Source organism: Pempheris klunzingeri, chromosome 16 (assembly GCF_042242105.1).
Source record: "Pempheris klunzingeri isolate RE-2024b chromosome 16, fPemKlu1.hap1, whole genome shotgun sequence".
In the NCBI taxonomy this organism is placed as follows: Eukaryota; Metazoa; Chordata; class Actinopteri; order Acropomatiformes; family Pempheridae; genus Pempheris; species Pempheris klunzingeri.
In genome coordinates this window covers 13,368,366-13,385,204 of record NC_092027.1, presented here as the reverse complement: position 1 = coordinate 13,385,204, position 16,839 = coordinate 13,368,366, and the positions used below count along the sequence as shown (strand labels likewise).

The window sequence follows — 16,839 nt, the reverse complement described above, 5'->3', positions numbered from 1 at the left end:
TTTAACTGTACAACATACTGCGTGCAGAGCTGAGATAGAAACAAAGAAAATGAAGGTGTGCATCTGTGGTTAGTTTTTTTTTTATTCTTTCAATCATCCCAACAGCTTTAATCTTCCTTAAAACATCAATCCCATTTCAGTCACCCTCTCCTTCATATCAAGTAATCATCATCCCTTTTGCCGCATCAGTAGTTTCAGAAGCTCTTCATGATAGCACTGTCCCAATGTGGTCCCTTAAACCAAAACATTATTTACAAAGCTAACACAACACACAAGTCATCTTACATTTTTACCTACTGTATCCACTGATTAGTATGAATATTTTATATTCATGACTTCAAAAAAAGGACCACAGAGTGCTGCTCGGCTGGGGAAAGAAAACAAAAACAGGAGTGTGATGACATTTCAAGTACAGTTGTTCACAAACAGGAGTCTTAATAAAACAGTCTGGCACAGCCAAGTCAAAGGATTAAATTAAACAGGCGCTATCTTTAAGGCTTCTTGTGTCTTAAAAAAAAAAAAAAAAAAAAAAAGAAGAAATCAAGTGCATCAAGCCAGTGTCGTTTTAGGTTTTAGCATTTAAAAAGTTCTAAATAAATTTGACATCCACTGGCACGTTTCATTTCGGCACAAACAAGCTCTTTTGGGATGAAAACCATTTGAAAGGCACAGTGACAGACGAGCTTAGAGGGTATTCTTAATTGTACAAAACGGGAAAGAAAAGATTACAACATTCCTGTCAGCCCACTATGCCCTCTGGGGCAAATTGCACTTTGTACAAATGCTTAATGAATGCTTCAAGTCTTGTTCAGGCAGAATTCCACCATGAAACTGGCTCCACAGACATGAGATAGAATTGAGAAGCAGACTAGCATGACCGCGGCGCTCTCTCCCCATTTCCCCTCTCACATGATGGAGCATGTCAGGAAGAGGCTGGTTTGGGGTAAAATGCTGCTGACCTTACATTCCTGGCACATCTTTGAGCAGCCCGTCTTTAAATTGGTTATTTTTTTGACAATTGAAACAAACAAGCATGAGGATTTAACAATAATAATTAATATCAATTGCACATCAACGTTTTGTAGTGCAGTGTGGCTTTGCAGTTTTTTTTAAAAATCAGAAATGCTTCGTCTTCAATCTCTTTGCAAGGCACTTCTTCGTGCGCTGGACTCCACTTTGGTTGCAGAGGCACTTGGATGAAAGCAACACAAAAGTAAAAGCCTCAAGTTCAGTCGGTCTCTTTATAAAAAAAAAAAAAAAGACCAAATAAAACCTCATCTTGCAATTCTCATTCACTCTGCCGCAATCTGCACTTACTCAGTCATTCACATGGGTATAAAAGCGCTGAATTGGGTGAGTCGTTGGCTTAAAGTGACTTTTCACCACCTTTTATTTGCTCGCCGTTCTCATTCAAATGAGTGCAGACTCGGAGAGAGAGAGAATTGGGAGCAGCGAAGAGAAGACATTGACTGTAGTAATTGCACTATGGTAAAAGAAGGTCACTTGAGGTTCCCTGCCACTTTCTCTCGTCGTCGTCCTACCACTCAAACTTCCACTGCTGGCTTTTGTCTCCTGGGACGCACCTCCTCATCTGGGCGTCTGCGCGGCCCTCCGGTGTGCGGTAGCCTGTCACGCACATGTCTGAGTGAGGGTGGTAGATGGTCCCGTCCTGGGAAGATTTAAGGAGAGAGTTTAGATTAGCAGTGGGGTTATGAATGTGTGTGAAATTTAGTCCTGTGAGACGGTGGGTACTTGGCGTCTACATGGGGTTAGTTAGCACGTGTGTGAGTGTGTGAGCCTCTACCGTTCTGAACTCCCAGATGATACTGGGAGGTTTGAGCTCCGCATCACTGGGGCAGTGCCTCATCCCGATGGAGGTTTGCCCCTCGAGTACTTCAGCGCACAGTTCTGTCACTGAGTTGAAACGGATCTCCTTTTGAGACGTGTATTCAAAGTACTGCAGCAGAGGAAAGACATACAGTAGTCATGTGGTTATTTGCTCTGTATGCACGGCACAAATATGCGTTTACTTTATTTCTTAGTACTTTGGATGGAAACTGAACTGCAAAAGCAGCAGTGACTGAGATTGACCCCTTGTTTTGGTGCATCTCTCTTTCTTTTAATCTCTCCTCTTATTAAAAAAGCCTTACAACAAGCTCAATAGTGTAGTTTGGCATGTTTTTTTTCTACTAGGATTACAGGATGTTTTCCTCACTCTGCAGTGGGATCAAGTCCTGGCTAAGCTACCATTGCACGGTGTGTCTGTGTGTGTGCTGAGAGATTTCATCAGTAAAGACAGGACCATGGCCCTCTCAATCAGCCAGACGTGAAAACAAATCCAACTCTCCCCCTCTGGTGTCATTTCAATATCCAGGCTCATCGGGACAAAAGATGCAACAGTCCCTGGACAACCCGTTAAACGCAGGGTCGGGTAATCAATCTTCATACTTCCCCATCCTTCTCTTCACCTCTCATACATCTTTCAGGTGCATCGGTGCCCGTAATGGTAGTTTCTAATAAAAGACTCACTTGGGGCCCCTGTGTCTGGCTTCAAACTTATTTACCCAGGCTGTGCCATTCATTCTGCCTGTGAGGCTCATGTATCTTTTAAATGGAACGTGGTTCTTATGTGGGCCAGGGAAGGGGGAGCAGGAGGGAGGAGGTGGAGGGCCCTCAGGTTTTTGTTTCAGCGGGGAGCCATTCAAACATAGATTTTCAGTCACACATGGTGCTTTTTGTGACTGAGGACACCTGATGCAGTGCATCAGTGGGGTAATCAGAGATATCAAGCACGTTGGAGATTCACAGAAAGGAGCTCTGCCTATTGTCTGGCTGCAACATTAAATATACATCCTCACAGACAAATAATCTGCTGGCTGCTAAACCATCCATCACTAGAGTTGGCAGGCGTTCCGTTTAAAAAGACCTGTGATTCAATTGCACAATATTTTTGGGTAAACTTAGTTTTTCCCTTCATTACATTCAAGTCATGCTGGACACACCAGCAGAGAGCAATTTTCTGGTGTGAATCAACTGTGGCAGCTCGTTTTAGGGGTTAGCAGAAAGCGTTGACATTTCAAGATACATCTCCCACTGGGCCAAGAGAGGTTGTGAGATCGTGACGAGAGAGAATACGCGCATGAGAGAATTGGAGAAAGATGGAATAAAAGTGTGAAATGCTTCATGTACCTGGTTGCCTCCCTGGCCGTGGCAGCCGAACAGAGAAAGGTGGGCACCTGTGGGACTGTGCTCTGGAGCGTTGTAGTCCAGACACTCTGAGTGTATCCCTGAGCTACGCACCTGTCATGAGAAGACCAAGAAACATTACTGAAAATTAAGATGCTGCACTTTATTGAGGACTTGTTGGTTTTATGCCAGACTGTAAAGTCACATACAGGACAGAAGTCTAAAATGTCACTTTGAAACAGAACCAGAGTTTTGCCTGAAGTCTGTACTTCTATCTCTGAAAAAAGACACATATTCAGGTTATGTAATTAACGGTATTGTGGGCATCCATTCCTTACATAAAACATGAAACTTCACCATCAAGATGAAACAAGTGGCAACATGGTGGTGTTTTGAATGTTGAGGCCTAAGAAATCCTTCAGGGATTTTTCTTTTTTCCTTCGACACAATGGTAATATCTTGGTGGCTGAAATATAATCACTTTAAAACCCAGTATTGAGCCAACCAAGAATTTTGTGCAAAACATTTATGATGGGATACTCCACCAGGTGTCTGGATTATAATGATCTTGATCCGACTCCAAATGGCTTTCAAAGCCTTTGTTTTAGTCCACCGTTCTCACTTTCAACAGGATTTTCCCCTTTCATGCCACAGTCTAAAACCCAGTTTCAGACTCAAAGTAGATGGAATTAAAAAAGCAAGACATGACAGCAATGTCATTTCTTGCTGCAAATGAGCACAAAATCTGAGTTTAGTGTGAATAAAACACTAATGCTGCACTTTGAAGGTAACAGGATAAATAGTGGAACACAGATAGACACTCACAGCACCATGCCAGCCTCCCCTGTCCTCAGGTACATGTAAGTCAGGGTAGATGTGCTTCAGATACCAGTCAAAACTGTTGCATTTCAGTCTCTCCCTCAGCAGCAGCCGCTCTGATATATTCCCGTAGGTTTCCTGTAAAGTCAGCACACAATGAAAATGTCATCTTTCCAAGACTGTGGGTGAAAACATATGACACACATAATATGCATACATTTTGCTCATTTCAGGGGAGGGTGCTAAAGCTATTAAGGAGACAACCAAACGAATTCAGTTTTTAAAGTATCTAAAACAAAACAGTCACATCCTGTAGCAGTTCACATCCTGGATGTGACGGCTGAATCCTGCACATTTGATTGGACAGTCCTGACATAGCTATCAGCAGTATGTAGATAGCTGGAAGCAGTATGTAGATAGCTATGTTTGCTGAAGGGAGAGCTCCACCTTAAGCAACTCAAAGTCCAAAACATTCACACTCCTCATACCTTTGCATTGTCTGAGCTTGGAATGCAACTACAGCGTTTCCCAGAAACACTAAACTATTTTAGTCACAAACATAGTGCTCCAGCCGGTGTTTCAGGATCAGAACACGCGGAAAATGTTGCTGAGATAAACATTAGAGCAATGCAGCTTCTATACAGTCACACCATTCTACAATAAAACTCCAAGTCAAGGATAAAAACATTCATGGCAGGTCTGGTCACTTCTGGAAGATAGAGAAGAGGCCAACCATTTGTTTGAACATCTTTTAAAACACTGAATATCAAATCAATATAAGTAACTAAATGTACTTTAAAAAAAAAAAAAAGAATTATGTACTTTTCCAAAACAATATCATTATCTATATCTCAGCAAGCTGTTAACATATTGTGACAGCAGCGTAATGACTGTGGAGCTGGTGATCTGGTGTGGCAGCGCTGTGTTCAATCTCCCCCTGACCAGATAATTTATTGTTTGATCAAAGATCCCTGACATTAATAATGTACTTTTTGCAGATAGGTGAAATGGAGATACATGAATTTTTGATGGTGGCCAATACTCAGAACCTGAGAGGCGCAGCACACGTACCGCATGCACACTTGTGCGCGCCCTCTCACACAAACGCCTGACCCAGTCAGACAGACCGTGTTTCATCACATGTTGACACATGAACAGGTGAATCATACCATATGAAACATCTAAATCTAACATCAAAGGTAAGCTGCTCTGTACCGTTTTGACATGGTGCTGCTAGCTCTAACATGGCATCACTGCAGGGCCTCGGTTTAGTACCAGATGAGTGAAAAACAAGCTTGTAACAGACTACAGAGTTCAGTGTCTAGACAACGTATTTGTCCAACTATGATTCATGGAGCATTCTGAGGCCAGCTTCTTCCATTCCTACGAACAGCCTCACAGCAGCACGTCTAGTGAGACACGCTGTTTAAAGACTTGGTTCCTTTAATTTGTGGCTGTCCTACCTTTTTGGCAGGGGGGTTCCTGTTGTAGAAGTGTTGTTTATAAGAGTCCATCCAAACCTCTGCAGCTCGTACGGTATTCTGGAGGAAGTTGGGCCGCGCATAAGGGGCCTTTTTAGGGAACACATGACCAACATGAGAGCACGGGTGAATCTCCAAGCTGCCCCCACACTGCCACACCTGAGGAGGTTAAACACACGATAAACATATACTGGATTAGATTTAGTTCCCTTTAACCTCACAATATTTCTTGTTTTTGTGGTTCTTTTTGTGGTTATATAATAACACCCTGAAGCCGGTTGACGCAATCCTTGTACACAGTATATGTTTATGTTTATGTACTCACTACAAGCTCAAATATTGATAAATACATAAAGAATAATGTTTAAATAATGGAAGCCAAGAATGAACTCTTATAAATAGCAGCATTAACTTTAAGTTACAGTTGATAATTTTGTCATGTGGGCTCTAAAAATTATGTACGCACGTTATGATAGAGAATCAGCACTTACACGGATGTAGTTATCATTAACCAAGTACATTTTTATTGTATGCCTCGTACTGAAATATGTCACAACAACTAACTGAACTTTGGCAGTGAGTTTACCGCTGGTATTTACAGCGCTTTTTCTCACTCGGCTTTGACTGACCTGCCAATAAACTAGCAGGCAATTTTTAAGATGCAAATAGAGTGATTTGCAAAAAAAAGAATCTTCTGAATGGGATCAGTCATTGTGCACATATTCTATTATTCTTTTATCCATATATATGCCTAAATGTGTCCATGAAGGGGGGTACAAATCTTAATAGGAATACAGTTCTAATGTTTGTGGTAAGTGGTGCTATGCTGGTGCTATCCTCTCTGAATGACGAACAAAGCCCCTTTACCTTGAGCCACACCATGAAAATTGTAGTTGTAAGACCGCATTTGAAAACAGCCCTGATTGATGGTAAAAATTTGCATTGTATAATTGCTTGTTGTTCCACCATGGAAAAACAAAAAGGAAAAAGCAACACCCCTAAAAGAATGAAAGGTTGTTAACAGAGTCCTTCTTAATACTTGGCTGAGCTATGCTGCAATTACGTAAGTCAAAATCATTATCATTTATCCACAGCCAAACAGCCTTTAAATGACAGTTAATTCCATCTTAATTCACCAGGCATTTTAGCCCGCACCATATTTTTTAGCACTCTAAAAACAGCATTGAAAATCAATTCACTAAACATAAATTATGTATGGCAAAAAGTCCCAGTGAGAAAGATTTTATTTTCCACATGCATAACGCATCACTCGGGGGAACAGCCCATTTATCTTCACACTGAAACCACATATACACTATAAATCATGCGCACACGATTTGCATTGCCAACCCTTGCATGCTCCTGCTACAAACTCACACATAGCCTAAAATCTGTGCCAATTTGATTGACGCAAACAAGTGAAAAGTGACACCAATCTCACAACAAGGCATCGGCCAATACCAGGATGCAGTTTCAGAAGCCATGGTGATCTGACGCTGACACGTGTCTCTCTCACAGCAACTACCCACTGACTGTTTGCTATTAGATGGATGAATCAAAGGATCAGAGGCCCGCCCTACGAAAAGAATATTATCTTTGGAAAGGAAATGTCAATAAACCTCATTTTATTAATGTTTCTGTCTACTCTTTGTCGCAGTGACGAACATGTCTGTGAGTAAGAGATTGTGGCTAAGCAACTTAGATTAGTCACTCTTTCCGAGGCTATTTCAAAAGCCGTACTCTGTTCTCATATTACTGAGTGGCATCACAATAGAAAAGTAGTGGCTCTACTCACTGAAGGGGAACCGAACTCACCCTGAAGGAGAGCTCCAGGTTTTCTCCTCCCCACACCTCCATGCCCGTGTCATATGTGCCCAGGTACTCAAAGTAAGCCTTGCTCACAGCGAACAATCCACCTGCCATTGTTGGAGACCTGGGAGAAACAGTGGCATTAAGGGAATTTTATAATGAAAAATTTCTGTCCAACATTTCCACCTCATTGCCCAGAAATAATTTAGCCCTCCTTTTAATCCCACGCAAAGTTAGCTACTCAATATGCCACCATTAGAAGATGTGAACCACCTTATTAAAAGAAGCCTTTAAAGAGCAACTATACCCAAGATGATAATCATGCTTGCGGTGCTGTAGAGTAGTTGCCACATGCTCTGCCCACACCCTGACCAGTGCAGGACCTCATAATGCAAAATCTTGCATTGCATTTGGGTGTGACCACATGAAGTGCAACAAACTTTGACCTTTCAACCCACAGTTGAAAGTTGAAGTGCAGTAATGCCTTTCCTTTCATACATTTTAGGGTGTAATAGAGGAGGAAATGTAAAAAGGAATTATCACATATCACATGCACACTGACAAATTAGCAGTGAGAGGTGTATTACATCATCATAGACCTCTTGAAGTGTCATTCTGTCACCTGATGGGATCAATGCGAGACTTGCGCCTCCTTCGTTCCACTTCGGGGACTGAGTGCCACTGAAAGGTGAGTCTCCAGTCAAAACCTCCGATCATCGGCTCGTCCGTTTGCATGTAAAATTCAAAGGTGTTCCAGTCAATGGTGTCGATCACAGGGCACACGATGGTGCTGGTGTTCTCACTAATCCTAAATGCAACGTACGGCCAATAACATGCAGAAACCAAGGAGGGAAAAAAGAAAAAAATATTAAACTGTTTGGTTCATATCGTACAGGGACGAAACGCTTCTTTCAGCTCAGATTTTCACAAAGTTCCTATTCATCTAATTTGGTCAACCCACCTTTCCAGCAGAGGCTCAATCCATCCAGGGACGCATTCACAGTGGCAATCAAGGAATGTCAGTACGTCACCTGTAGCATAGGTGGCACCAATGAGGCGAGCCCGGACCAGACCCTCCCTTTTGTTGGTGCGGATGAGCCGCACACGTTTCAGATCGCTGATATAGTCAGCAAGTTGGGATTTCAGGTAGCCTATATTTCATAAAACACAAACACATCCATAATCATGATTTGCAGCATCAACGTTATGTTATTTCCTCTTCCTACGTGCAACTTCTCTTTCTTTAAAACTGCCGTTATTGATTTTTGGCCACTGGAGGACATAAAAATGCCAAAACAAGCTGAGACATACACAGCCACTGCCAAATCAGTGACAAATGTGTAAGCATTATTTGTCTGCTTTCAAATCCAGCTGACACAAAGCAAAATTGGCATTCATTTGGAGTTATTTCCTGCCACCTAATGAATGTAAGTCCAATACTGTAGAATTAAATATCAATAAATATTCAACAATAAATAATGATTTCACCACATACATTACATTGAACCATTTGGTGATGAATGAATTACTATGTAGTAAACTTTAATATCAGATGAGTGGCATTCTGCCACCTCTCATGGTCTAAGGACAAGTGAGGTCAATACAAGGCTCGGTATGTTAGATGGACCCTGTTCAACCCAGCTGGAAACATGAGAGAAAGCTGTCAGTCCTCCAGTCGCTGTCTGTCTGCAGTAACCGTTCTGGTTGGGGAGTGGCATGTCTAGCATTCCATTTGGTCAGGGTGGTCAGAGGAGAGGAAATGATGTCATGGCAGCTCAGTGCACACTGAAGTAATCATTATGGTGTAATGTCTCCGATACACACAGACTAGACAAGCCGGGACCGAATACCAATTCCATTAAGACAGACAGACATCCAGCATGTCCTATATCCAGTTTCTGACATGAAGCGGTATCGTTCACAGAGTTAGCGCGAGTCCACAAAAATCAGTTCACATTACATTTTGTGGATGGAGACCGCAAGATGTGGCTGAAAGGACAGAAAAGCAAGTAAGCGAACCTTTGAGCTGAGACCGTTTTATCACATGTGCTACTATCTAGATCAAGGGCGAACTCTCATACTTAACCTCAAACCTGAGTTACATTGATGCTGACACTGTGCAGCTATGTTCAAGACTCAAAAAGGTTATGCAATACCCCTTGTTTTGCATTCTTGCGAATCAACTGAATACAAAATGCCCTGGAAATAAGATTATGCTGTCAAAACAAAACCTTATATTCACACAGACACACACACTGAGGATGAGAGAGCTAGAGACAGACAACATGGAATAAGCGATTACTTTTCCAAGAATTTGCTCATTTCTAATAAGGATTGTAGCAGTTTTATCAAAAATCCCTGCATTTCAACAATTAACCTTTTAAAAATAACCAGAAACAAAACCAACCTCTTATTCCACACCTTATTCCATTATTAGAAGAATACATCCTGAATGGTTTCTGAGGATGTTTCTAGTTGCTTTTGGAACACATCCAAAGGTATTATCTGCTCACTGCTCCACAGATAGCATCTTTTTTCTATAAATAGCAGAGTTCTGCTTGATTCGTTCCCTTGTATGCTGTCAATGTGGAAAAAAAAAAAAAAATCAAAGCATAACTGAGGTTTTGTTTGCCCGCTTTACTAAACTAGGCCAAGACTGTCAGCCCCTCTTTGTGTTTGAGCTAGAAAGACTTTTCTTTCGGTCCGTTTTATTTTTACAGAGAAAAAAAACAAGACATTGGTATATTCATTAATGTAGAGGGTCAGACCTCGGTCGCTGTAGTCGTCAATGAGGATGATCTCTTTCAACAGGATGGCAGGTGTGGTCTCCAGGACACTGTGAATAGTCCTCAGCAGGGTGGACCAGGCCTCGTTGTAGAAGGCTATGATCACAGAAGTGGTTGGTAAACGTCGGTAGTTAAACTTCTTACTTCGGCATCTGAGGTATGTTTGTGCGTGCATGCGGGCGGGGTGGGGGGGAGGAGGTGGGGGAGACAGAGAGAGTTGACATAAGCAACAGTACACATGTACAGGACATATTTATTAAAAAGCAACAGCATCCGAAATGAAGTCATACAAGCAAGAAATTCTCTTTTTTGTTATATGGCCAGAGGGGCTTCAGCAGCTATTGTGGCAGGAGGAGATGTCTGGTCTTAATCCAGATGGCAGTCATTGAAACAATAAAGAGCCGCAAAAATATGGATGGGGGCGGGGAGGGTATCACACCAGTGAGCAACATACCACAGCAGTGCTCTGGGAGAGACCACAGAAACTTGAACAAACAGAGACGAAGAGCTCGGAACACAGAGAGGGGACAGGGGCAACACTGGATAAAAATGAAAGTGAAAAACTGGAAAGTAAAACCTGGAGAGAATGACAGCAAAAGAATGAGTGGAGAGAGAGAGAGAGAGAGAGAAACATGAGAAAGAGAAACGGCCAAAGTTTTTTCTGTGAGCTCTATTTTTATAGATCAGTGGCGTTCAGCACTTAGAAAGTGTAACCATTGGCACATGCTGACTCACTTGTAATTTTGCAGCCAGAGGTTCAACCCACAACTATCAAATGAGCTGTTTTTCCTTCCTTCAAAAGCAACATGTGCACAGCTCCGAGGAGGAAACTGATGCAACTATGGAGTAGCTACAGATCTGCAACACGCATATCACCACCTTACCTTGAGAGCACATAACACATTGGCTTCCCTTCTTGCTAGGCATAAAGCCAAATATACATGGTAGCACACTTGGGACAGTTTGACAACAGGATAACCGTCATTCACACCTCAGCTATATGTGTATAAATGTATTTCTCAAACTATTACAGCAAAGGCGCTGAGCCATATCATCCAAAAAACAAGTAGCACGACTGACTCTTGAATCATGGCGTGAGCAGGTGAATAGAGAGGCACGGGAGTTCCCTGCTAACTCATTAACACTTATGCCAGGTGCACAACCAGTCATCAGAACGCCAAAAGTTTCTGGCAAAAGAAAAGGATTGTGCACTTGTCAAAAAATGTCACTCTGCCAGCACAAAGCCCCTCATGTCATAAAAGTGACACAAACTTTCCACAAAATGCGACCACAGAATGCTATTACGCTGGAAAACTGATAATGATTTCTCTTGTTTGAACGTTGTCCTTGCAAAAGCACAGGGTTTCACTTTCCTGGCAGCCCGGAGAGAAGATCAAAGCATCTTATCACTCTTCCTTTGGTTATGCAGGCACCTCGCTTGGTAAAATGGTTTATTCCAGTTTCAGCGGTGCAACCTCTGAGATTAATTTTTCTGTCTGTAGTTTAGAAGTCCAATTTGGAGGATTTAGCATGACATGTTTAATGCCAGCAATTTAGCAAATGTATCCATAGGCGTAATCATGAATCTACTGCTAAAGAGGATCTATGCTTAACTGGGACACTGCAGGGCATCAAAAACAAACACTTACCCAAATGATGCCTCTCACCACACTGATGGATACCACATCTGGGTTTTATTAGCGTGAGATCCAGTGAGGGGTAAGGCAAAGGCGGAAGGAGAAACTACTAATAAAAGACATTATATTCTGTGCTTTATCACAGGGCTGAGCTGAGAATAGCTGTGGACAACAACTCTGGATGGGATAAATCCATTCAGGCAGAGAGCTGCTTACAACAGCATCAATAAGCTCTGCAATGCATCATGAGAGACATCATCCTTGTTTCAAACTGTCAGTGAAAAACTGATGGCAGTAAAGAGCTCAACTTAATCTCTATTGAGTCATCTATCCCTGACACAGTTGTAGCACAGCTATCAGCTCCATGCAGCTTTCCAGGCCAGAGATACATGTGTGCTTTGGCTGGGACCTCAAAGGAAATAGCAACCAATAAAAAAAAAAACAAACAAGTGATTTGCTAGACAACATTTTTTGTCAACTGAGGCCATTAAATTCCATTGGTCACTTTCAGACTAATGGGTCATTCCTGTTTAGGATTCAACTCACTCATTCATCCTGTGGTCCTGGATGTGGCGATGGAGGGAAATCTTATCACTGACATAGATATTGATGGCGTAGCGCTCCACACTTTCCTGCTCCAGTTTCTTTTCCTCAGGGTTGAGATTGAGGTGTGTGGCCCGCCCCCACTCCCCATGTGCATTGTTGTCCGCTGGTGACTTAACGTAAAGGGGCCTAGCCAGCTGTTCATGCGCCCCGCTCTCGTCTACGGAGAGCTGCCTCGCCAGAAGTCTGTGGCCCTCGTCTTCCTCCTCTACAGAGGAAGGAGAAGGGAATGAGGAACGCGCTAACAGAAGGTAGCCCAGCCACAGCAGCCACAGCAGGAAGCCGGCTTTGGCCAGCACGCCCAGTTTTCGAGAGAAACGCCCCCTCATGGCAGGAAGCCCCAGGGAGGCACGGTGACTGGCTGAGCTTTGGGGTGCCCTACAGGACACAAGCCTCTGGAGAACAGAAAAACACAGGACGAAAGTTTAAAAAAAACACACATGATCATTAGATTTTTTTAGAGAAAATGACAGAAATGGAGAGATAAAATGGAGAGGGATGGAAAAGAGTGGGCATGGTATTGCGAAAAAATGCTACCAAGTAACTATCACTGCTGGGAGGAGATATACAAGATTTAACCACTGAATCAAAGCTCTCCCTATTAAACTGAGGTTTAATCAAGTTACAAACCCATTCACAATCAAGTGAGGTTATTCACCAAAACACTTATGCCAAATAAAGATACTGTTTGCCCCTGAATTCTCAAGTGCCTAGAGAACACAGCTCCAATGGAGCAGACCAGCAGTAATCAACACCAGCATCATAAGTATAATCGCATGCTCAGGGCTGCTCATTAAAGGCAAACTGCAAGGATGGATGAGGCTAAATTATGGCTTACGGTACAGTAATGTGCTGAATAAATTGAGTCTGTGATACACTCCAGTGAGAGACGTGTTGACCTGAAGAACTTCATTACGGTGGTGCATTTTTAGTCACCCCGCATCACAGCTAAAGCACACACAACCTGTTCTACAGCATGAAAAGCTCTTGCACACTATCTTTACATCAAAGACGCCACATAATTAAAAACCAGAGTGACAGTAATCAAACAGCCAGGTCAAAGCTAGTCTTTTGTTTGGATGTAGATTAAGAATCTAGCTTTGAAATGGCTCCTGTTTTTTTTTTCCATTCTCTTCCACTGAACCAAAAAAAGAGTAGTTGCCAAAAAATCTGGGTGGAATATTTGCACTATGATTTAAAAATAGGATTATCTTGGATTTGTAGACACACAAAGACAGCAATTTAGACATTCAAGTCTCACAGATCAGCTTAGTACGCCAGGATTTGAAAAAGGGCTGTGGTGAAAACAGACCACTTAGCTATGTTGACACTGAACTGAATGTAATCACATAATTGTGTTGCATTAATATTAGAGGAGGGTGCCATTTACAGTACTGCCTGTCAGTGCCAGACAGGCTTATCAGCAATACCGATGTGCACACACACAAATACACACACCAACAGTGCTTTACTTCCTCACACCAGAGCACCATGACAGTTATTTATACGTCCGCCACAAATGGTCAATTCTGGGAGCAATTTGACTTTATGTAGCTACAATAAGTGTTGTCAAATAAAAGCGTCAAGCGCATGTGCACAGTGCTGTGTGGAAATCTATACATGTATGGTATAGAGTCAAAGGAAACTCAATTTCCACTGCAAGTCCTTCACGGCAGCAGCACAGCCCTTTCACTCCAGCCTGGGCCTCGGCCAGAGGACTCGGGAGTCCTGAGGTTACAAAATGGAGACGCCTGCAGACAAAACCCTCTTTTATTAGCTGTCCATCACACCTTCCACTCTCTCTGAATCTGATAGCCTTACTGGGAAGCTGTTTGGAACGAGCAGGAGGGGACAGAGGCCTAAGATGCAGCTTAAATCCTGCCCCACTTTTTTAATAGGGAACGAAACCAAAAAAAAAAAAAAAAAAAAAGCAGGCGAGGGATAAGACTTGCATTCGCTTCCTTGGCTGCAATCTGTGGCGCATGTTTGTTTCACCCTGTCACGCTAACAAGGCTTCAAAAATAGAGCGCAATGGAAAAGATGAGCCAGTAATTTATGTTTCAGTTATACAGAAGAAACAAGTTGGAGCTGATGTTGGAGTCAGTCACTTGATTCTCAGATGTCAGCGATGAGGTTAACTATGTGGCACCTGAGACAGACCTCATTGCTCTCCATGGTTAGTCTGGAATGAACAGTACTGTAACAGCACATGGCTCATTTACTCATCAGCCAGTCAAGAGAGAAAGACAAATAGCTGTAGCATGTGTAGTATCCAACAAGCACCAGTGGAACAGGTTACACAAACAGCAATCGAAATCCGGTTGTTCCTTTTTGCAGTTTGTAAAAGACCCATAAGACAGGATCAGCAACTCCTCTTAACAACACAAACATCTCTTTGCTGATTACGCTCTGTGTATACAATACTGACAGCAAGTGCTTTAAAGGGAGCGAAGCTGTGATGAATGGCTACACGCTTAATTTAAAAGCTGGATAGTGATTTTTTTTTTTTTTTGTTTTCACCGCAAGTAAACCCAAACAAGACTTGAACTCTGCTGTAAAAACAGAGAGCTTGGACAAATGCTGCTTCCCCTGGCTTCACTCGAGCACACAGGATGCCAAAATCAATTTAAAAAAAAAGTGCTCCACTTGACAGCAAAAGTAAAACTCAATGTCCCCCATATGTACACTGAGTGAAATGTCAGACTGTGGTTCTCTTACGGCCTGTCTGCTGATCATCAGGAAATTCTCTTTGCGCTTGTGATCGTGAGGAAAGAGGTTTCTTAAGAGGGAAAGAGGAGACAAGTGGTGAATCCCTGTCACGAGTGTACCTGCAGTCAAAACACACAGATCACAGTTCAACAGCAGGTCTCCTAAAAGGTCTGTCATGTTAGGATTATCATTTACAGAGAGGGCAGGAGGCGAGAGCTTGAGCTGATCTCTCAATGAACGACGCGTTAAATATGCAGATTTCAGGCAGCAGGAGTGACTCAGGAATAATAATGACAAACCTCAACTTTCCATAAAGACGTCTGACGACAGCCGGATGTTGAGTTGCTAAATAATCGCCTATTGTTCACTTTTTTTAAAGTCTGCGTTAGCTTCGCTGTCAAACCATCGCTGTGTGACAAGAAAGGGAGTCAGCAATGCAAATGAAGTTACCAACAACGCCAACACTGAGCTGTAGGCTACTTTGGACACACCGTCCGTGACACTTAGGAAAAGAACATTTCTGTCAAGGAAGTGCGAGGTTAGCTTGTGAGAGTTTTACCTTCACTACAAGTTACATGTCGCGGAGTTTCTTCGAGGTTGCTATGGCCGTTGTTTGTCAGCCTGACCGCGGTCGTCTCCCAGTGAAACCTCTGGCTTGCAGATGTCAGCAAACCCACATCCTCTCCTCCACGTTGGGCTTCTGACCTGTAACAAGGCGGCCACAGCAACAACACAGCTTCCGGTTGGACCTTTCAGAATAAAAGCACGAGGGGAATCGCTTAGCTTCTGATGTCTATGGACACAACACGAGCAAGTACAAATGAAATGCTTCATGTATAATTGAATTAGGTTTGCGTTTTAAATTTTAAGCCTTTATTTCCCTTTTGCATATGATGTAAAAATGCAACATTTCTGAACAAACTACACACATACACAGAAAGATGAATTCAGCCAGGCTACAAATGAAATACCATTTGCGCACATATAGCGTACCGTTTATATATACCTTATTTCCTCCCCTTACTATTTCTTCCTATTAACTCCCCCATACAAAAAAAACTTTATTGTACCGTACTTCCGGTGTTGGTAGCATCGTTTCCAGTTAGCTTGACGCAGCACTCCATGCTAACCACTGTTAGCTGTCATTTACCTCCGCTGCGATTTGCCTCAGGCTGTAATCGCTCCTCCAAAGATTTTTAACAGCTTTCATGACTTGTGCGATCACTGCGTGCTCGGCGAGGGTAAACTTTACCTTAAAAGTGTAGCAGCAAAGCCTGAAAACTTCCAGATGTTACTTTTGGATTAGTTTTAAGGGAACAAGAGCTGCAATAATTCAGAACTACTCAGGATATCTGCATGACATGTCAGTCACATGGAAACAGATGCTCTCGTCTGTGTGTCACACCTCGGTGGCACTGCTAGTTAAAGTTCATTCTGTTACTGACAGACGTTTCTATAAATTATAAGATCTGTTCACGTATTAAATTGTAGAGCTATTTAAATATAGTGCCTAATCTGTAGCATATATATGAACTGACAACATGAGCCTGTAGTCTGTATACTGTCTGTAAAGGGTGACACTGTTTGAGCTCCCCACAGACTGCTGAACTGTCACTATAACAAACATAATGCATAATGCACGTGTGCAATAAAAACCCAATATAAATGGACTTTTAAAAATGTGTTTGTCCATATATTTCATATAAGCCTAAATTGCAACTCATAAGCAGATGCACCTTTTATTGTGCTTAATTGATTTCTACCCAACATGGATTACTTTCATCAGTAATAATCATCAGCAACAAGAAA

The 16,839-nt window shown here is 42.4% G+C and overlaps 1 protein-coding gene across 1 annotated transcript; it reads right to left on the bottom strand.

Moving 5' to 3' along the window:
• Window positions 1-64: 64 nt before the first annotated feature.
• poc1bl (POC1 centriolar protein homolog B (Chlamydomonas), like) lies at window positions 65-15,727 on the bottom strand. Its single transcript, XM_070846391.1, has 11 exons — window positions 15,590-15,727; window positions 12,265-12,716; window positions 10,064-10,233; window positions 8,257-8,446; window positions 7,918-8,103; window positions 7,302-7,419; window positions 5,469-5,645; window positions 4,012-4,143; window positions 3,190-3,300; window positions 1,805-1,957; window positions 65-1,669 (listed from the first exon to the last, which is right to left on the bottom strand). The coding sequence occupies exons 2-11, from the start codon at window positions 12,648-12,650 to the stop codon at window positions 1,538-1,540; spliced, it is 1,755 nt and encodes a 584-aa protein (XP_070702492.1). The 5' UTR covers window positions 12,651-12,716; window positions 15,590-15,727; the 3' UTR covers window positions 65-1,537.
• Between the last annotated feature and the right edge of the window lie 1,112 nt (window positions 15,728-16,839).

Excerpts from the sequence above, each read along its gene's own strand:
- poc1bl (XM_070846391.1), bottom strand. The coding sequence starts at position 12,650 with ATGAGGGGGCGTTTCTCTCGAAAACTGGGCGTGCTGGCCAAAGCCGGC. Across the intron at positions 5,646-7,301 it reads ACCTGGAGCTCTCCTTCAGG|GTGTGGCAGTGTGGGGGCAG; the intron begins GTGAGTTCGGTT and ends TAACCTCCTCAG. Across the intron at positions 3,301-4,011 it reads GGGGAGGCTGGCATGGTGCT|GTGCGTAGCTCAGGGATACA; the intron begins GTGAGTGTCTAT and ends TTCTCATGACAG.